General features: G+C 38.2%; 2 protein-coding genes across 14 annotated transcripts in view; one reads left to right on the top strand and one right to left on the bottom strand.

The window, feature by feature from the left end:
• ZNF236 (zinc finger protein 236) overlaps window positions 1-17,257 on the top strand; it is a 98,996-nt gene extending 81,739 nt beyond the window's left edge. For 10 of the 13 annotated variants that reach the window (XM_052788383.1, XM_052788385.1, XM_052788386.1 and 7 more), the window contains 4 exons: window positions 1,807-2,004; window positions 9,862-9,991; window positions 14,862-15,038; window positions 15,475-17,257. In XM_052788383.1, coding sequence (XP_052644343.1) covers window positions 1,807-2,004; window positions 9,862-9,991; window positions 14,862-15,038; window positions 15,475-15,602 — 633 coding nt within the window. In that variant the 3' untranslated portion in view covers window positions 15,603-17,257. Of the gene's footprint in view, window positions 1-1,806; window positions 2,005-2,114; window positions 3,004-9,861; window positions 9,992-14,861; window positions 15,039-15,474 lie in introns of those variants that run through there. The other 3 variants (XM_052788380.1, XR_008235365.1, XM_052788384.1) reach the window with 3 other exon arrangements.
• A 1,935-nt stretch (window positions 17,258-19,192) lies between these two features.
• The window catches only part of MBP (myelin basic protein), a 94,144-nt gene continuing 91,368 nt past the window's right edge, over window positions 19,193-21,968 (bottom strand). The window contains exon 8 of the mRNA XM_052788387.1: window positions 19,193-20,998. Coding sequence (XP_052644347.1) covers window positions 20,942-20,998 — 57 coding nt within the window. The 3' untranslated portion in view covers window positions 19,193-20,941. The remainder of the gene's footprint in view (window positions 20,999-21,968) is intronic.

Here is a 21,968-nt window from a genome sequence, read left to right as displayed (position 1 = left end):
CAACAGCATCCTGGGATGCATTAAGAAGAGTGTTGCCAGCTGGTCAAGAGGGTTGATCCTCCCCTCTTCTCAGTACCAGTGAGAACACATCATCTGGAGTGCTGTGTCCAGTCCTGGGACCCCCAGTACAGAGAGACATGGATATACAGGAGTGAGTGCAGTGGAGGGCTACAAAGATGATCAAGGGATTGGAGCATCCAACATAGGAGAGGCTGAGAGAGCTGGGACTGTTTGGCTTAAAAGAGAGCAGGCTCTGGGTCGGGGGGTTCTTATCAATGTACATAAATACCTGATGGGAGGGAGTAAAGCAGACGGAGCCAGGCTCTTCTCAGTGATACCCAGTGAAAGGACGAGAGGCAATGGGCACAAATTAAAATTCCATCTGAGCACAAAGAAACCCTGTTTCACTGTGAGGGTTGTTGAACCCTGGAGGAGGTTGTTCAGAGATGTTATAGAGTCTCCATCCTTGGTGACATTCAGAAGATGTCTGGGCGTGGCCCTGCGCGTGCTCTAGGGACATTGGACTAGACAATCTCAAGCCATCCCTTCCAACTTGAACTATTCTGTTTCTAATAACATCTTGTGCATATGATTTTTACATTTGCATATGCTTACAAGTGTGAGTTCTTAACAATTTTAGTGTTCAAATACTCTGTGAAGATGGATGTTTTAAAACTTAACATGAACATATTTTTCTTACTCTTCTGAACTTAAAACTAGATATTGTCTTTCAATATATATGCTTTCATAAATCAGGTTGCCATTTCATAAGGCTTATTATAATAGCACTTGTAAAGTGTGACTGTGTCCAAGTAGCACTATTGTAGTAACAGTCAAAATGTAACGCTGATGTAAATTAGTTTTCTGTCATTACCTGTAATGTTTGTGTGTTTTATTTAATCATGGTGACTACGTTGACTGACCTTTCAACATTTCACCCTTTTCCTGAAAGGTTCCAACTAGTTGGAAACACGCATGCATGCATGCACACACACAGGATTTTTTTTTGTCATTTCTTTTAATATGTTTTATATTGCATCTTTGCTTTCTAGTATGGATAATATTCTACTATGTTCTGTATCTTTTCAAGTTTAGTTCATCCTGAATAATTCATTTACAGTACTACTTCCTTTATCTTTTCTTCATTTGTTTCTTTCTGTAAGTTACTGTATTTAAGATTCTTTTGTATCTATAAAGTTGAAGGAACTCTGTGTTATTTTATTTGAAGAAAGTGAGATTTTCCAAACACACGTCATTGATTAAAACAAAACAAAAATGCAGCACAACCCCATCCAAATTCTATCAACTTTTCATTGTGTTTCAGTACTTCTGGAACTTTGTGTTGGTAGCTCAAAGCTTTACTTCCTTCTGAAAATAGAGTCCCCAACGAAGAAATTAAACAAATGGAAAATATTCTTCTCCTCTGTAAAATCAGAGATACTTTCTTTTTTGTCTGAAATGTTTTTGGCTTTGAATTTTGTTTGGTGAGAAATGTGAGAATCATCTGAGATGCTCAGGAATATAAAACTGAATATTGGAGAATATTGATACAAATGCATTCTGTTTATAATGCGTAAATGAATTTGATCATAGTTATAATCTTTGTGTTTTCTTAAAATACATATATGTGTCATTCTTAAGAGCAGTGAAATACAAGTTCATATTTACATACAACTTACTTATTTCCTTTGTGTTGGTAAGTTGCTTACAAGTACTGTCCAAAAATTGGTCATGTTGAGGTAGATAAACCACTGTTGTGGATGTGCCTGTGAAATTATTTGATAGTGTTTTTGTAAATTGTTATAGGTGACAGAGGTTTCTCCTAATGTGACTAAAAGCAGTCAAGCAGAAAAAGAAGGTCGCGTGCACCAGTGTTTTGAGTGTAGTCAAACCTTTTCTTCAGCCACCATGTTGATGCACCATAGTAAAGAGGTTCATGGCAAGGAAAGAATACATGTTTGCCATGTCTGCAATAAAGCCTTTAAGCGGGCAACACATCTCAAGGTATTTGGTAATAACAGTTGATTGTTCTGTTAACTCCTTTTGTTTTGGACTTTTTGCGATATTAATGGAAGGTACCTATTACCGCTTTACCTTTCCTTTCCTTTTAACAGTGTGAGAGGTGTGCATCAGAGAGAGGGAGTCTTAAGTGGTAATGTATACACAGATAGAGAACTCTCTCCTGGAGCATGGAGAGGCTTTTAATGCATATATTGACTACAGAATGAAAAATGTGAATGCCTGTCATGCAAATAATAGTGCCAGGAAAAGATTTCGCTTACTTTATTTGCTTATTTATGTCATTACTGCTAATCCTGATTTCCAGATAAGCGTTTGGAATCATAGGATGCTATCTGCTTTGCACTCTTATCATCTGATTTTTAGATGTTCTGCCTTGTGAGTACAAGTGACATCTGCAGAGGAAGCATTTGTTTTAAAATATCCTTACATTATTGCTGTTGTCTAGTGATGTTTTCTATGTAATTTTCTCTAGATTACAAACAACCTGATACTTCCAAGTCTTTTAAAAAAAAATTAGCGGTGTGTTTAAGTTTTTAATTACATTATAAAATGTTCCTATTGGGAATATTGGGCTGTACCAGATAAGTGGTATGTCCAGGCCAGTATCCTATCTCTGAGAGATACTACAAGGCAGTGATTTGAAGAAGTGCTTTATGAAAAGAGCAAACATACAATGTAACTTGCCCAGAATTTTGCCAGCTTGCCAGAATATATAGCAAGAAATTTCTGGAGCCAGAGGCAATGTCTTTATATTAAGTAGCTCTTAGAAGAGCTTTTCAATAGATATTCTTTCACTTTAGTATTATATTTTAAGGCAATATACCCTGTTTGTGAAGTTCACCCCCTTGGACTGATCACGTGTGTCAACCAGACTGTTAGTCTTTGGGGAAACTGTCGTAAAATGTGGTGTTGTGAAACTGTTAACCTCTGGTTTAGGAGAAGTTTTCCAGAGGAAAAAAAAAATGAAATAAAGTATTGATACTTGTTTTCCTTAAATAATGATAACAAACCCCAAATATCAGTCTCTCTTCAATTTGTTTTCTTAGAATTGGCTGGTGTTACTTTTTTTTTTTTTTTTTTTTTTTCATAATTAAACCTTGACTTCTGTTACATACTAGGCCCAGGGTAAAGGTATGACAAGCTAACTTCCTACCCTGGTATGGCCCTCACATTATTATCCCACATTGCTTTTTCATGTAGGCAGTAATGAAGTTGCAGTAAGTCCGAGGGCTATCAAAAGAGACTTCAGGGCCTTGGGTTGACTGGTTAAGAGATGAGGAGCACAAGTAGCGTTCTCCTCTATCCTTCTAGTTGCAGGGAATGATGAGGGAAGAAACAGGAAGAGCCAGCAGATCAGTAACTGTCTCTGAGATGGGTGGCACCAGCCAGATTTTCGGTTTTTTGATCATGGGTCGGTCTGCGTGATACCAGGCCTGCTAGCAACAGATAGGGTACATCTGTTTCAAAGGGGGAAAAGGATCTTTGTGCAGGAGTTAGCAGGGTTCATTGAAAGAGCTTTAAACTAATTTAGAAGGGATAAAACCAGACTTGCTAAAGATAAGCCTGAGGGTGGCATGCCAGTGTTTGAAGGATGGTGTGCTAGCGAGGTCCTTTGGTCTGCTCCACAACGTGCTGAATACACTGGAGCACTTTTGAAATGTCCATGTACTAATGCACGCAGCACCCTAGCCATCCCAGTGGAAGTAGGGGATAGAGATCCATGCAGCAGCAAAGACGCAAAGGTTGTTGATGTGTTAGAAACCACAGAAGCGCCTCAGAACAGTCACATAGGAATTAGGGCTTCTCCTCCAAAAAAGGTGGGAGGATCAATAGCCCAATTGAAGTGCATCCACACCAATGCATGCAGGAGGAGCTGGAAGCCATTGTGCAGCTGGAAAACTATGATAATAGTCATGGAAACATGGTGGGATGACTCACACAACTGGAGTGCTGCAATGGATGGCTATAAACTCTTCAGAAGGGATAGGCAAGGAAGGAGAAGTGCTGGGGTAGCCCTGTATGTTAGGGAGTGTTTTGATTGTCTAGAGCTTAATGATGGTGACGATAGGGTTGAGTGTTTATGGGTAAGAATCAGGCGGAAGGCCAACAAAGCAGGTATCATGGTGGGAGTCTGTTACAGACCACCTAATCAGGATGGAGTGACAGATGAAATATTCTATAAGCAGCTGGGAGGTCTCACAATCGCTAGCCCTTGTTCTTGTGGCGGACTTCAATTTACCAGATGTCTGCTGGAAATACAATACAGCAGAGAGGGAACAGTCTAGGAGGTTCCTGGAGTGTGTGGAAGATAACTTCCTGACACAGCTGGTGAGTGAGCCAACTAGGGAAGGTGCCCCGCTGGACCTGTTGTTCATGAACAGAGAAGGACTTGGGGGTGATGTGATGGTTGGAGGTTATCTTGGGCATAGCAATCATTAAATGATAGAGTTTTCAATGCTTGGAGAAGTAAGGAGGGGTGTCAGCAGAACTGCTACCTTGGATTTCTGGAGGGCAGACTTCGGCCTGTTTAGGAGCCTGGTTGACAGAGTCCCTTGGGAGGCAGTCCCGAAGGGCAAAGGAGTCCAGGAAGGCTGGACATTCTTCAAGAAGGAAATCTCAAAGGTGCAGGAGCAGGCCGTCCCCATGTACTGAAAGATAAGCTGGTGAGGAAGAACTGTGGCCTGGCTGAACAGAGAGCTTTGGCTGGAACTCAGGAAAAAAAAGAGAGTTTATGACCTTTGGAAGAAGGGGCAGGCAACTCAGGAGGGCTACAAAGATGTCGTGAGGTTATGCAGGGAGAAAATTAGAAGGGCCAAAGCCCAGCTAGGACTTAATCTGGTTACTGTGGTAAAAGAGAATAAAATATGTTTCTGTAAATACATTAACAACAAAAGGAGGGCTAAGGAGAATCTCCATCCTTTATTGGATGCAGGGGGAAACATAGTGACAAAGGCTGAGGAAAAGACTGAGGTATTTAATGTCATCTTTGTCTCAGTCTTTAATAGTGAGACCGATAGTTCTCCAGGTACCCAACCCCCTGACCTGGAAGACAGGGAAGCAGAGCAGAATAAAGCCCCCATAATCCAAGGGGAAATGGTTAGCGACCTCTACACCATGTAGACACACACAAGTCCATGGGGCTGGATGGGATCCACCCAAAGGTACTGAGGGAGCTGGTGGAAGTTCTCACCAAGCCACTTTACATCATTTATCAGCAGTCTTGGCTAACCAGGGAGGTCCCAGTTGACTGGAGGTTAGCAAGTGTGACACTCATCTACAAGAAGGGCCAGAAGAAGGACACAGGGAACTACAGGCCTGTCAGTCTGACCTCGGTGCCGGGGAAGGTTATGGAGCAGATCATCTTGAGTACCATCATGGAACACATACAGGACAACCAGGTCATCAGGCCAAGTCAGCATGGGTTTATGAAAGGCAGGTCCTGCTTGACTAACCTGATCTCCTCCTTCTCCTTCCTTGTCCACCTAGACTTTAGTAAAGCCTTTGACACCAGTTCTCCTGGAGAAACTGGCTGCTCATGGCTTGCACAGGTGTACTCTTTGCTGGATAAAAAACTGGCTGGATGGCCAAACCCAAAGAGTGGTGGTGAATGGGGTTAAATCCAGTTGGCGGCCAGTCACAAGTGGTGTTCCCCAGGGCTCAGTATTGAGGCTAGTACTGTGTAATATCTTTATCAGTGATCTGGATGAGGGGATCGAGTGCACCCTCAGTAAGTTTGCAGATGACACCAAGTTGGGTGGGAGTGTTGATCTGCTTGAGGGTAGGAAGGCTCTACAGAGGGATCTGGACAGGCTGGATCGATGGGCCGAGGCCAATTGTATGAGGTTCAACAAGGTTCAGTGCCGGGTCCTGCACTTGGGTCACAACAACCCCATGCAGCGCTACAGGCTTGGGGAAGAGGGGCTGGAAAGCTGCCCGGCAGAAAAGGACCTGGGGGTGCTGGTCGACAGCCAGCTGAATGTGAGCCGGCAGTGTGCCCAGGTGGCCAAGAAGGCCAACGGCATTCTGGCCCATATCAGAAACAGTGTGGCCAGCAGGAGCAGGGAAGTGACTGTTCCCCTGTACTCGGCACTGGTGAGGCCGCACCTCGAGTCCTGTGTTCAGTTTTGGGCCCCTCACTCCAAGACAGACATTGAGGTGCTGGAGCGTGTCCAGAGAAGGGCAACCAAGTTGGTGAGGGGCCTGGAGCACAAGTCTTATGAGGAGCGACTGAGGGAACTCGGGTTGTTTAGTCTGGAGAAAAGGAGGCTGAGGGGAGACCTTATTGCTCTCTACAACTACCTGAAAGGAGGTTGTAGCGAGGTGGGTGTTGGTCTCTTTTCCCAACTAACAAGTGATAGGACGGGAGGAAATGGCCTCGAGTTGCACCAGGGGAGGTTTAGGTTGGATATTAGGAAAAATATCTTCACCGAAAGGGTTGTGAAGCATTGGAACAGGCTGCTTAGGGAAGTGGTTGAGTCACCATTGCTGGAGGTTTTTAAAAGATATGTAGATGTGGTGTTTAGGGACATGGTTTAGTGGTGGACTTGGCAGTGTTAGGTTAACGGTTGGACTCGATAATCTTAAGGGTCTTTTCCGACCTAAATGATTCTATGATTCTATGAACTTTCTTTGCAAAAACAAGATTTGAAAAAAAGCTGCAGTTCAACTCAGATCAGGAACAACATGGACAAAAACCTGCTTGTTAGATAAGGCTAGGGTAATGATAGAAAAACATTTATATTTGAAGGGTGACTTCTTGAATGGGTACTTTCTAATGTGAAAGACAGCCTTATTTGCTTTGTTTGGGATGCTTCTTTAAACCATGGCTTTATACCAGGAAACACTTCCTGCTCAGTGCAGTGGATCATTTTCAACCTTCAGATCCAAAGACAATCAGCGTTTGCAAAAGATCACATTTTGTTAGTTCCTAAGGAGGGAGGATAATATTGCATGTATATGTAAAAATTGGAGAGTGAACCTCACCAGATCATGAGGAAGTTTCAACAGTTTCTTTTCCCATATACACATACAGACATACGCAAACCAGCAGAGTGACCAGCCAAGTTTTTGGAACATTTCATCAAAAATGCAGAAGTTTGCAGTTTGATACAACTGATCCCATGGAAGCACTATTACTCTTTGTCAACCAGCTTAACAGTTTGATCTATATCAGTTGAACTAGTGGGTATGAAAGCTGATAAATGTTATTTCAGGAAGGTTTTCTCTGTATCCTGTACAAACCCAATCCAAGATTTCTGATGATGAAAGTCAAAATGAATCTCCAAATCATCGTTTTTCACTTTTGGTGAGGAGGAGAAGAGGATGTTTTAAACAAAGGACAGTTTCATTTACTACTTGGTCATCATGTCCTAAAACAAATTCCACCTCTCCATCAAGGTGTTCCAGAACATCAGTTGTGAGCAACCTTTAACAGGAAGCTCAACAAAGATAAATGAAACCACAGGTTTTAGCTTAGGGTTTTGGGAAGGGTTCAATGTTCAGTGATCTCTTACTCAAGGTCTTCATTTTGTACTGATGATGTTCTGGAGATTACAGAAAAATGTTAAGACCACTGCCAAACTTCAGGCCATCCAGAAAAACCCAGTAGGAGGTAAGGGTGCCAATGTTTAGATGCCAGAATTTAACTGTATTTCTTTTTTCCAAAGGCATCAGTACCAGCGATTTCACAATTATCCACAAGAAAACCTTCAGGGATTATGTACAAACACCCCTACCACTCACCCCACCCCCGGTGTCAAAAATTTTCAGTCCAGTGTCTTCAGTTCCCCTTCTGATGTTGGTGACTGTCCCAATTTTACAGCTTCAGAGAGGAGAATCTGAAGACATGTGCAGTGACTAAACTGTCCAATTCCATATCATTATATAGCGGAAATACCTGCAAGGTGACTGTGGATAGTAAACAAAGCATGGACATCAGTTGAAGATGAAAATAGAATGAGGTCATGATCTTATTAAAACAATGGAATGAAACAAACTTTTTATTGCCATACTTTCAGAGGTGGTTACAATTAATGTTTTAAGATAGGTCGGGCATGAGAGTTGCATACCAGTGCATGAGCGGGCGGGTAAAGGGCCGTTTCAAAGAAGGTTTCCTATTCTTATTTTCTCATTAGATAATGCTCATTTGAGACCCCAAGGTAATTCCTATCTGAAAAATAAGAGAATTACACAAATAAACTTGTAAAATATCATATGAACAATCAAAGAAATACTAAGTATGTCTATAAAGAAGTGCTTGCACTTCAGAGCATTGTATTCCCGTGAACTATTTTCAAAAGCATATATTTTACAGGAAAAGTATAAGGGATTGGCAGATCAGTGGAACAGAACTGCATCACAAACTGTTTCTTCAGAGAAAGGTGACGGAGAAAGTTTTATGGCGGCTGTCTGGATGCTCTCCTGTTTGCTTTCAAGTAGAAAACGGGGCATTGGGGGTTGTTGGGGTTTGGGGTTTGGTTTTGTTTTTTTTTTCATTGTTTTGGGTTGGGTTTTTTTTGTGGCAGACAGAAAGAAGCAGCCAGCTTCAGATAATTTCTCTGGAGTAGGTCATACTGTGCTTCCACCGTTTTAGTGCTTCAGGAGATAATGAACAAGATAAAAGCACAGTATTTTCTTCATCTTCAACTAAGCTGTGGTTTATGAATCTCCTGTGATTTTTCTGAGAAGACCTTTTATTATTTCCCTATAATACTATATTATTATAATTACTGTGATGATAATATTCTTCCCTGTAACTGTCTTGCTGATTTTCCAGTGAAAACAAATTCTGCAGACACAATTTACTTCAGTTCATGGAGTGAGGAATAGGACTTCATAGACCTCAAGAAGGCTTATTGTTTAGGTCTAGTAAAGACTAATTAATAGTCTAGTCTGCAATAGACTAGAAAAGAATATCCACACACGTTTTAGAAAGTGGACAAGTACTCACAGTACTGTTTCACATACAGTTCTTGATTAGATTTTTAAATTAAATATGTTTGTTTTCTTTTGTAATCTGAATTGTATCTTGGTATTAATAAAGATTTTTAAATTAAAAAGTTAATAGCTAAGATACTCCTTTAGATTTGCAAAACTTCTGGGTCCAGCATCAGTGAATTAAAAACACTGAAGTTAGAACTGTTATTAATGCTTCTTCATAAAGATAAAATGTGTCATACCCTCATTCTGCTTTCTTACTTGTAAGGACCTTAGTGATTTTTTTTTTTTAATTCATTTAAGAGTTCATTGTGAAGTGGTTCTATTTGCACGTTGACATTGTGCAGCTGCATGTCTGTATGTTGTGATAGTTCCCTCTGTGAGGCCTGTCCAGTTTTACAATGATACTCAGGTGCTGAGTAGGAATACTTCTGTATCGGGCAAGGGGGGAGATGGATACTCTACAGGGGAGGGAAAAAATCCAATATTAACTTACAATGTCCAGTTGTCCAAAATTCATGTTTGTAAGTGAGCAAACCATTTCAAGAGCTCTGGTTTGTTTGTTTCGGTTTTGTTTGTGGTTGTTTTTTTATTTTGCTACAGTTAATTAGTGAAGAGACGAATGTATGCAAAAAAAAGCAATGCACAGTTATTGACAGAGGTTTTCAGAAATGTAAAGATACTCATGCATCAGCCTTACAAAGAGTTGATATACAAAAACGCGCTCTCATTTAAAAGGGAAAAAAAAAATAATGCAGGCTTCCATCTTCTTCCAGCTTGTCTGCTGATGCCTTAAGATCCTCTGTTTTTGTCTTTAAAGTGTGAATATAGTTCTACATTAAATATTGAAGTTTTTTTAAATGGTAAATGGCCTGAAATGCATTTTTTTGTGTACTGGCTTAGGAACACATGCAAACCCATCAGGCTGGACCTTCACTGAGTTCCCAGAAGCCTAGAGTGTTTAAGTGTGATACTTGTGAAAAAGCTTTCGCTAAGCCAAGTCAGCTGGAGAGACATAGTCGCATTCACACAGGTAACGCCAGAAATTATTTTTATCTTGCAAGATTTTCTCATGAATATGTGGGTGTTGTATTTGGAGTCCTTGCTCATGGTTTCAGGTAACTGCATTTAAATATCAACTTAAGCTTAAAAAAAAACCAAAGTAAATTTCTAACCCAGAGAGTTTAGAAATTAAAAGGAGGAACAGCAGACTTGAAATCTTAGAAACTGTAGCCAGAACATCATGCTTCACTAAGCTTCCCTATTTTTTGGGACTGGCAGTACTGCAACAGTAATGTGAATGCATGAGCTTGTATCTAGAAGTTTGTCAGTCACTGAAACAGATTAATGAAAGCATATTTTAAAGCATTGTTTCAAGTGGTGTATGTGATCATCTTCAAGCATATAGGAGAATGTGCAAATGCGTGGGTGTGCTCAGTGACCTTAAATAAGGGACAGTCTTGACTGCTGATACTGCTGTATGCAATGCTTGATTGTCATTGAACCACTTAGTTCATCCGTTCCTAATGCCATTGGTTTTAATTTGTGTTCTTCTCTGCTTAATTATATTCTTCAACTGTTACTCTATAAAAAGACTACTGATTTCTCTTAGGGAGCACACATTTTCTGTGATAGAAGTGCTTTTCAGGTTGCAGTTTCTGCCCTGCTACAAGTTGGAAGCTGTACATTGGATAGCCCAACTGCCTTCTCCCTCACCTTCTGTATCTTAAGAGCAATGTTCTTAAGAACATGAGTTCTAAATATAGGAGTCAATTCTCCAAAACAACTGCTCTCTTCTCCGTACCATTGCTACCAATAAAGAGCTGTCATGGCTGCTAGAGTTAAAGAGGACAGGGGAAGGTTGTCTGTGTTGCTGCTAAGCTGGAGGGAACCAGGGAATTTGACTGGATGTGCTATAGCGCAAGAAGACTCCCACAAAAGGATAATTCTCTTTCTTTCTGTAAGTCAGCCAGAGCTTTTTCCTTCCCAAATATCACCTTCTGGTGGTTAGCTTTTGGCTGGTCTTTGTGCATTTAAAGGAAAGTTCCTAATCTCTTCCTTTAAGTTATCTTGTTAACCTGGTCGTTTTTCCTTGGTTAGCATCACTTGTCCATCTTATGACATGTAATTAGAGTTCCATCTTTGAACGGACCTTCACTTTGCGCCTTCAGATTCAGTCTTGCAGGTTTTGGTATTGCATCTTTGAAGTATAGACTTGCCTCTATATCCAAGTGTGTTGTGCATGCTCTCATTTCATGCATCAAATCTTTCTTTTCTCTGACTTTGACAAACACAGTCTTATATAAACACACACACACTCTCACATGTGTTCTACCATGCTGTTCCAAATGTTTGGAAGGGATGTAAATGTTTATTCAGTAATATCTTTGAATTCTTTTTGTGTGTCTCTGTGATATCTGATAGGTTGTTGATGTCTTGGGACCACTGCCAATATTGATAATTTACATTATGTAAATGTGTCCTTACATACTTGTCTATCTGGTAATTTCTTTTCTCTTACGTTATGTTTATGGCAAGTTCTTAAAGGTAAGGTCTGTCTCCTTGCTCTTTTTTCATGAAGCAGTTAATGTGGTGGAGTTTCAGTCTATGTCTAAGTGATATTACGAATAATAAATGTGATATTACAAATAATAAATGATGAAAGGGTTTCCAGGGAAGACAGAGGAAAAAATAAAAGTAGATGAAGCTGAAAACGTGTTAAGATTGCCACGGTCTAGGAAACTGCTTTAACTTCCCATATAGCAGTGGCTGTATAAAATAGTCATTGTTATGCGATGAATGACTGTGTCTTCCATTACGGTTAAATTAGTTCATACTTACCATTGCACATAAGCAGATACTGAGACATAACTAGTTAAGACAAGGTCATACTTTTTCTGTCTGTGCTTTCTTGCTGGCTTTTGCAGTATTTCATGATGTTTGTAAAGAAATTGATGTAGTTGGATACTTTTTTTACCATGGGAAAAAAGACGAATTGGAGAATAATTATTCAGTGATTCCAAATGTTTGTGGATAAATTAGATCAGGGCTATACAATATGCAGCCTACTGTGGCATTTTTTTATTTGTTTTGGTAAAATGAGTTGGCTCATTTCAGTTGCCTAATTCAGCACATGGTTCATGTACTGTCAAAGGTAAAGTAGGGGCAGTAATTGCAAGAGCTGTTGCAGCTCATTTACACATGAGTGTTTGAGGTTTGAGGTGTTAGGGTTTGCTAGGCAGCTGAAAGCCAGAGAGGTCCCATGTCCTGGCCCTGACTTTTTTTCACATTTTATTCAGTTGCTGAGAACTCTCTAGCAGAAGAGGATAGGAGGTTGGATAGAGAGGATTTATGAACTTGGCGAATTTGTGGTTTGAGTTCTTTTGCTAAGGAAATCCTGAGATTTGGGAACCCTAAGAGCAGGTTTAGGGATGTTGCAATGGGAAGGCATGGAGAGATAGGGGAGGTACTGGGCATGATGAAGAATGTGGGTGATCATTGAGCTGGGAAGGGATGAGATCCTTATGTATCAAGTTGTGAAATACTGCAGTGTGGGTGGTATGTATTGGTTATGGCGACGAGAGTATTGTAACAGGAGGGGAAGGTTTTAGTGCAAGTGTGATAGGATAGACTTTAATATTAGTGGGCTGGGTCACCCACTTTCAGCAAAACTTAACTTCTGGAGGATAAGCAACAACTCTTGATAAGGGTAATGGGTACTTGCAGCCATTTGTCAGCTAGCAGCATTCATTGCTGATCAATTACTGTTAGTTGCAATTACCATACTATGAGTGTGTATAAACATGTTTTATAAGGGGTGTTAATACCAAATGGTTGAAGGTGGTTTCTCATCTGAGTATGGGAGGAAACTTTGATCTGATCTATTAGAGCTGTTTTTATGTGTTAGGGGTCTCTGCTGACCCTGTGTATTCTCATCTAATGGGTTGACTGTTTATGCTTCTTTTCCCGCCTGCCCCAAGAGAAATGGTGACTGCTTTTCCTGAGAGTAAAATTAAAGAAGGGGAACAGAGCTGCTTTGTGCTTACTGTGGTAGAGTGGAACATTCTGGTTATACTGGGGGCAGGAAAAGAGAGGCAAGAGTTACAATCCAAGGAGATTAAAAGTCTTTAGAATGCCCCAATAATTTGCTTTCTGCATAAGTGACTTAAATAATACAGACTTTAAAAAAAGGCAGTGTTCTGATTAAGAGGTTCACAAAATCTGAAAGCAGGAAAGAAGGCCAGTTTCCCTTTTCCCTGCTTTGATTTATGCTGCCCATTGTAATAGACACAGACAGAGCACTTCAGGAAGGCTGGGAATAGAATAGATTCCCTTTATGCATCTGTTTCTCATAAATCTGCACTATCATAGGAAAAATTCTTTCTATTTTGGAAAGACTTGTAATTTACTCAGTAAATCCTCAGATATTTGGGGGTTTCTTGTACTTGGGTGCTCATGTGCTAGGAATGCCCACAAACTGTAACAGTCCTTGCTAAATTCATTTTTATATTACTGTTGTCTGACGTTGTTGAAACAGCAAGTCGATCCACATGACAGTCATTCTTTCAGAAGAGAATGTTCTTTTAAAAATCCCTTAAGACCAAAAGAGTGAAAATGTGCTGCACAGAAGTTTTTAGGTGGGTGCTCTTACATAAACTGCGATAGGAAAGGCTCCTGTAAGTCTAAACCGATTTGCTTTCCTAAAGGTATGATCCTTGTCTGTGACAAAGTGTTTGTGATTTCTATCTTGATTAAACATTTTTAATGATTTCTAATGGGCAATACCTACTGAATCAGTGGCCAGAAGGAAAACACACATTATTTCTCTGAATAGCTCTAAATATCTTGTACATTCGGATTTATCAGTGAAGAGCAGTTTGGAGAAATGTTGCTGAAATTAGAGGGAAGCAGATGCTTCCAGTTCTGCCAAAAAGCCATGTGGTAATCCATTCCACACCACCAAAAAGGCTGTTCATCTTAACAGAACAGAAAACCTGGAGTCAAAAGTATCTGAGGAAACCTAGATTTCACTTCAAACTAGTGAAATCATTGTTAACAAAACTAGAACACTTCTGTGATTTAAAGGACCTTTCATTGATTATTTGAGAAGTTGGATTTAGCATGGAAGCTACAGTGCATCTGGGGACACTAACATACAGGTAATGAAGGAAGAGAGAAATTGGTCCTTTAAGGAAAATTGTGGAAAAGTATTTATACTCCTGCTTGTGCTTTATTGTGCTAACTAATAACAAACCATATCTGTAAGTTCAGAAAGTGCTTTTAGAAGTCCTTAATGACATACAGCAGTGTGTCTTGTGTTGATGTCAGAGGATGTGGTGTTGAGTGTTGAAGCAAAGGTCTGGTTTTGCAAAGTACGTGTTTTAAAATTTTTAAATATTTTTATAATGAATATTTTCTTTGATAACATATGGGAATCACTAGTAGCTATTGATATAGGAGGTCACAGGTCCCATGTAGAATTACCAGAACTTTTTTTTAACACATTTGACTTTCTAGTTTCTTACAGACATCAGCTTTGTTAATTCTAGAATATTGCTTTATCTACCTTATTCTAAATGATGTAAAAAGGTGATGGTTCCCTTGAGTACAGAAAAGTCAAACTGTTGAAAACTGATTTTTTGCACCTCTTAAATAATTTACTTAGATAATAAATTGGATAGGAGAGATAACATCAATGATTTAGGACTTATGTAAATACTCTGACATTTAATTTGGGATGTTTTGCTGATTATATGGAGTCATAGCACTGTTTTGAGAAAGTCTCAATGAAAAAGATCATGACTACTTAATTGCTAGGTCATCTTGATGATTTTTACTGAATTCTGAACTGTATTTTTATGTTGAAATGAGAAATTATTAAATACCTTTTTCTCTTTTATAAGGGGAACGGCCATTTCAGTGTACACTATGTGAAAAGGCTTTTAACCAGAAGAGTGCTCTTCAAGTCCACATGAAAAAGCACACAGGAGAGAGGCCTTATAAATGTGATTACTGTGCAATGGGATTTACACAGAAAAGCAATATGAAACTGCATATGAAACGGGCTCATGGTTACACTGGTATGTAGCATAATGATAGTAATGGTGAGTGCAGAAAGCCATATGCTTTACTAGGAAAGCACAAAACATATCCCTTAAGTTATTGAGGAATTAGGCACTAATAGCCAAAACCCAGAGTTGATGACCTAGTAGTTGCACACGCAACCCAAAAAGCAGGTTGAAACAGAGATGGTTACTGCTTATGGCTCCTTGTTTTTTATGTGGAGCTCTGTAGTACAGAAATACAAAGTTCAAAAACTATTACAGGAAAACGATCTATTATATTAGATTTTTTTTTTTAATTTTTCAAAGAGCATCTAATGAATTTACAGAATCTGAAGTAGTTATGTAGTACCTTTCCCAGCATGATTCCTTTATTCCCAAGTGCTATATTTGCATTTTTCTACACTATACATCAAATCATACTCACTCATCTTTTTCTCTTGTACTTCGGTAGGTCCTGTACAAGAGCCTGCTAGTCATCAAGAACAAGAAGGGGAAGATATTAGTCGTGCTCTGAATTTAGAAGAAGTGGTACAAGAATCTTCAAATGAATGGCAAAGTATAGGCAATGTTTTTCGATGACACCTTAAAGTTTGAAAGCTAAAAATGTTTCTGGGACTCGAATTTCTTGAAACAAGTTTTCAGAAAAGTAACAGATGGATTTTACAGTTACAGCTTCAAGCATTGAAAATATTAACGTAAGAATAATATATTATAGTTTTTTTTAATTATTTACAAAAATTACCTAAAAGGATCATTCTTTTTTAAGCTTGTAGAAGAATATTGGGAAAACATCATTTAATCTGTGCTAAATTGTCTGTGAATCAATGAACTCAGGTAATACTGTATACAGTTTCATCTTCTAATTCACAGCCAGTATATCAGTTTGAAAAATAAACTGGAACTTTATATCAGAATAGAATGATTCCCATTTTTAAAGGAGGTGAAGAATAACTTTGTGGGAAAACCATGAAACTGTTGGTCAGCTTTCTTTTTTACATGTTTAAGAAAATAATTGAGGTTGGAAACAAAATGTTACAGAGGAGATGCATGCAGTATAAAATAGTTTTGGTTTGGTTTTTTTTTTTTTTTTACAAGGCACAGGAAAACTCTGTATTTCTGTTCTAAGGTTTTTTTAGTACATTTTGAGAATTTGTTGAAAAAAATAAAATGCCATGAACTTAATGGCTTTTCTTGAGTTAAACTCTTGAGGGGGAGCATGTTCATTTCCATTCCAACCGCAGAGGCAGTTAGTTGTTAGTTTTTACATTACAAGTCTGAGGTTTTAAACTCGGCAATAATTATTTAAAGAGAATCCAAACTAGAGGAGGTTCCAATGAAAGCCTCTTCTTTTATGTTTGCTGTTTTGGATCAGCAGGTACATATCTTAGTATCTGTGGAAAACACAGCCATATACTAAATCTGGGAAGTAAACGTACAATTTTGTGTTAGCAGTGAGAAAGTTAGATGCACGCTAGGTCACCTATGTTATACAATATTCCCCAGTGCTGTAAACAGTTATCATTTCAAATCTGTAAATTCCTCATTATTTTCTTTGTGAATTTTGGAAATATGTTACTTTTATTTGTTGTTGTTTAAGTCATTGTTTCAGAAAAACTACCTAGTTGACTAAGTAATGCTTTGAAAGGTGCCACTTGTTAAGTATATTCATAACAAAGAAACACTGGAGTAAAAACATAGTCATCTTTTAGACATTCCAAAGACAGAAGCTCTTTTCTTATTTTTACCTTGTTCTTTTGAATTTTATTTATATGTTACATATATATAGATATATATATATGTGTGCTTGTATGTATATATATATTTAAAGTTATATGAGCCTCTGTGTGGCTGATCAGTATATTTTGTAAATACTAAACCCAGTTGCAGGAAGTTCATCTTTTCGGTTTGCCACAAGTACTTCTAGATCAGTGGTGGATTTGTTGTACTATAATACAGAGCTGGATTTTAATTTACCTTCTGCAAGATAATTGCTCTCAGATCCAAAAAGCCCATGTCTGTAAATATTGTCTATACTTTCTCTATGATACAAACTAGTTATTTCAGATTGCTGAAGCAAGAAATCACTGTTGGTTTTGATAGGGCATCTCTTAATTCTTTTGTTAACTCTTTGGCATATGTATATAAGTAATATAGTTGGTGACATGAAAATAACACTTTTGTTATGTGGAATATTTAATTCAGAAACATGTTAAATAATACTACTTTTTTCCAAATCCTGTTTCGTGTATTTTTTAAGCATTTGATTATGTATTCTAGGAGATTCTAAAAACTCCATTTACTGGAAGTGTGTGTCTGAATATTCTATGTAAAGAATGTATGTGAAGTTCTTCCAGCAGTGCCTTTCCTTCCAGACAGCCTATTAGTGTTTCAGGTGTTTAAGAAAGACATTATTTTTTTACAGTTGTCTGAAGGCATACTGGCCCCATGGCATAGTGCACTGTTTATCTGTAATAATATAGTAAAATGTGTTTTGTTGCATGTGCCACATGTAAAACTTTCCCTGTTCTTTCAGAGAATACTGTATAAATGCCAGCAAAGTTTGTTGGAGCTGATTTATGGCATAGGGGATGACACTTGCCAAATCCAGTTTGACAGAAGATAATTTACAGCTGGTCACATCCAGATGCAAATCCATCCTTCATAATGGGAACGTGATTCCTAAATGCTTGAAAGCATTCAGTCTGCTCTAGCTGCGATTGCTTTGCCAGCAAGTAAAAAGTGGTAGTGGTTGGTAGTCGGTGAGCATGTGCTAAAAGCAGGTCTTGTGAGTAAAAAGATGCTGGTTTTAAATGGTCACTTCTCAAAGAGTTATGTCTTGATTAGGGGCAATGAGTGTGTGTTGTAAGTCTTGGAAGTGTTAAATAAGCAGTGTGAGTTATGGAGTCAGCTGACATTTTTCCTGAATTCAGTTTGTTACTCCTCCAGCACTTGGAATCCTGTCAGTTACAGTAAACAGACTTTTAAAACAACCTTTTTTGTAACATGGTATTTGATTTCCTTCCCTGCATCCTCCTCCCCTGTGTGCTTCAAGAATTCCCTCCTGAGTATCCTTACATAGAGGTTTTCATAGCCCAGGTTCGTTGGTTAAGTTTGAGTTGGAGGTTTTCAAAGCAGTGTTTCTGTTGATGTTCAGTACAAATACAGACAGTGTAACCAATATGTTGATATTTTAAAAAGCAATGTTGAAGCAGACGCATTTTTTTAAGAAGCAGAAAGAACTCTTGTTCTCAGGCATGTTTGAAGGGTCACATTGTACAGTGAGTAAGTGAATAGTGCTTAGGAATGTCTCTGTTCTTTCTGGTTTGATGCAGTAGTAGGCTTATGCTAGCCTCAGGCTTTTTGGTTTGTGTCTGCTCAAGTATTTCTTTTGGTCTCTGTCCATTCCTTCAGTACAAGAAGTGACACATTCCTCATACTGGTTATGCGTTCTTGTTTCAGGAAAAATCTTTTGCTTACAAATCAAATAGCTGTTTAAACTGCTGTTGTTCAGCAAAACTGCTAGTGAGTAATGAAAAGAATAAATTTCAGTCTTAAGTTTTAATCTCTTTCAAGAGACTTGTGTTGGTAAAATAATGCTTTAAAGTACCGTACCTTTTCTTCTATAGAAAGTAAATCCAAAAAAGCCACCTCCAGCCTCTGGAAAAGGTGACTGAGAGGAAAGCAGAGTGACGAAGGCAAGGAAGAAGCTTTGGATAAGTTCTGTAGTTCTACAGTGTACTATTTTGGAAGATGTATTTCTCAATTTTTTTAACCTTAAATAATCCTTCCCATTTTTGAAGGCTGCTTTAAAAAACAACTTGATTTTCACATGCCCTGTTCAAAGAAGATACTTTGTGCTATACTTGTGTACAAAGGGTGGGATTTTATTGCCTGTACATAGGCATTTTATGCCTCGCGATAGCCCCCGGCCTTTAGCTGCCACTCCACAAAGACACTGGCCTCCCATAAATCCTGTGTCATATTGTCAGCCCTGTGGGCCATGCTAAGTCACCAGCAATGTCACTAGAAGCCTTTGTGCAAGCAACTGGGTCCTGGGTCCCAAAGTGTCATTTTCTAGTATCTGAACATTATTCATAAATTGTGGAAAAAAACCCACAGAAATTCATATATATGATCTTCTCCGTTGTAAAAGACAAAAACGGTCCAAGTTTCATTTCAAGTTGATTACTTTATTTCAATAATGAATATTTTTAAAAGCTGTGTTCCTATAAGAACAATACGTATTCAAATTAAATCAACTATTATGTTGCAAGGTATACATCTGAATGAAGCTACAATAGAAAAATACACATAGCAACCAATGTAGGTAATAGAGATGTAATATGTGTGTGTATGCTTGATAATTTTGGTGGTTTTGTTTTCTTTAGTCTCTATGTATTTTCTATTCCCTCATCTTTCATTGCTTCATATTAATGGACACTGATTTAAACCTACAATAATAGATTTAGATGTGAAATGTAATTAACATACATATTTATAGGTGACTTTTACTGGGCACTTATTAGGAATGCAGTTTCAACCTGGGAAGCATTAACTGTACTCTGCAATGCATAGGCTAAAACTAAAAAAATAAAATAATTAATCAGACACTTAGATGACAGGTTGAAGAAATGGCGAAATGGTAAGTTTAAGTAATAAAACAGTGCAATTCAGAAGAGCCTTTTATTTCCCTAAGTGTGGTTGGAAATACCATTGCCACACATTCATTTTAGTAATTTGTGAACAATTAATATCTAAATCTAACTCAACTATAATTTATTTCTATAAGGCAACTACAGTACAACAGTTAAATGTTCACAGTAGTTTACTATGAGTTTGCTTTGGTGCACTGCCTTTAATAGGCATCCAGATGTTACTCAGGCAAAAGATTAGCTGATCAAATACGACACTGCTGCAATACCAAGAGAAAGATTTGAAATTCTAACATGAGATGTGCAGGACTATCTGAGATACCAGTACTGAAGGGCTCTCTTTCAGAAATTAGACTTACTTGTTTATATATTCATTTACTTACTTATTGTACTGCAAAGTTAATGCTGTTGCAGCAGAGTTTGAGTGAAGCACCAGTGATGTCCAGTGGTCACTTGTGCAATCTTAAGATGTTTCTTCTCTGGGAATATCCCTTGTTGCTTAACATTAGTCTAACTCAAATTTGAAATCCTCTTTCTCTCCCTCATCTGCTCTTAATTCTAAAGGTTTGGATGCGATGAGCAATTCATGGTATGGAAAGAATTTCCTTATTACTATTGCTCCGCATCGTATTGATTCTACAACATCTGCCCCCTCCCACACTTCACATACCTTGAACTCCCAATGTTTGGTAAACCCTTCCATGACTGCCTAATCCTGTTATGAAAATAAATTATTCTGTGAGTGAGAGAAGGAAGATTAAAGCAAAACAAAAAAAACCAAATCAAAAAAAGTATTTGGATAAACAGTCCTTACAACTTCTGCACATGGTGGATTTTTTTTTTAACAGCAGTGTCTCAGAATCATTAACAGCAGTGCTCAGTATCCAAGACATTAGCTCTTTATTTGTAATTCTGATGTTCACTAAAACAAAACCAGAAGACTTGAGCTCAAATTAGATGCTTGGGAGAAATAATGAAGTCCAGCATACAGTTAGGGCATCCTGAAGAAGAATGAGTAAAGTCAGAGATCTTGTTACTTCACATAAAATAAGGAAAACATCTAGTAAAGCTACTTTTTGTGTTCCTTTCATTCAACTGTTGGTCAGGGATTGCCAATAGAAGTTTGTATCATCTACTGCATGCAGAACCTAATTGGCATTAAGTAATGGATTGCATCTATCTAGGTAATTGTTGCGGTTGTTATTAATTTTAAGGCAGTTACATTATGAAGCAGAGTACGTGATCCTTAGATGGCATCTTAGAGCTTCAGCGCCTAGCAACTGGTGAACCAGACCGTGATCCAGGTCGGGACCCAGAGCCTCCCTGTGGAGGGAAGAACAGAGTTAAGTTAATTAAAAGGTACTGTATATTTGGGGCTATAAATTGAAAAACATCAATCTGTAGTACAACAAAATTTTAAATAGTATGTAATGAAAATGGCTTGCAGTGGCATCTAGTATATTGCTGAATATTACTGGAATTTTCACTTCAAAGAGACGATTGCTTTTCATATATTTTTCACATAGGATTAATTTACTCTCATTAAATCTCTCATACAGGGCTAGACAGTCTCTCATGAATTATTTGTAGGTACATGTTCTTAATCAGGCCTTCCTAATGAAAGCAATTTATTTACTTGGACATCTCGGAAATTTTCATTTTCATGGCTACCCCTGAATTGTTAATATACTTTAAAAACAAAACAAAACAAACAAAACCAGAAAAAAACAAACACCAAAACCAGAAACTGAAAACCTTGCATACAAGTTGTGTAATAGTCTCACAGCTGAAAGAATTGAAATGTAGTAATTTTATTCTGCAATATTTATTAGGGTAAATTGTTAATGTGATTATATCAACATCAGTCTTGTATGGAAAGCTCAGATGCAAATACGGGATAAAAGCAAGAAAAGATAAAGGGCTGAAACCTGGCCTATTTTTACAAATAATAAGAAAACATCAAACTAGAAAACAAACAAACAAACAAAAACCAAAAAAAAAAACCAACAACCTTGTGACAGTTCATAAATCTGCAACTGAGAAAAGCCCTACAGCAGTTTTATAGCAAAGATGCTCCAAGCTGAAATTTTGGCATTTCATTTTTGGAATTTAAGATTAGGTTAACTGGGTGTCTTTTCCCAAGGCTTTAGCAACTTTCCAGGCAAACCATGAGTGATACACTTATGACCACAAATGTGAGATAGTGTGGTAATTGTTGCTGTAATCAGTTGATAACTGTTTCCTTCAAAAAAAAATTAAGCGTATGTGTACTTTGGGATTTTGTTTATTTATA

The sequence above is a fragment of the Harpia harpyja genome, chromosome 5, assembly GCF_026419915.1.
Source record: "Harpia harpyja isolate bHarHar1 chromosome 5, bHarHar1 primary haplotype, whole genome shotgun sequence".
Classification (NCBI taxonomy): Eukaryota; Metazoa; Chordata; class Aves; order Accipitriformes; family Accipitridae; genus Harpia; species Harpia harpyja.
The sequence above is the reverse complement of the archived record's forward strand: the minus strand, read 5'-3'. Positions and strand labels throughout refer to the sequence as shown.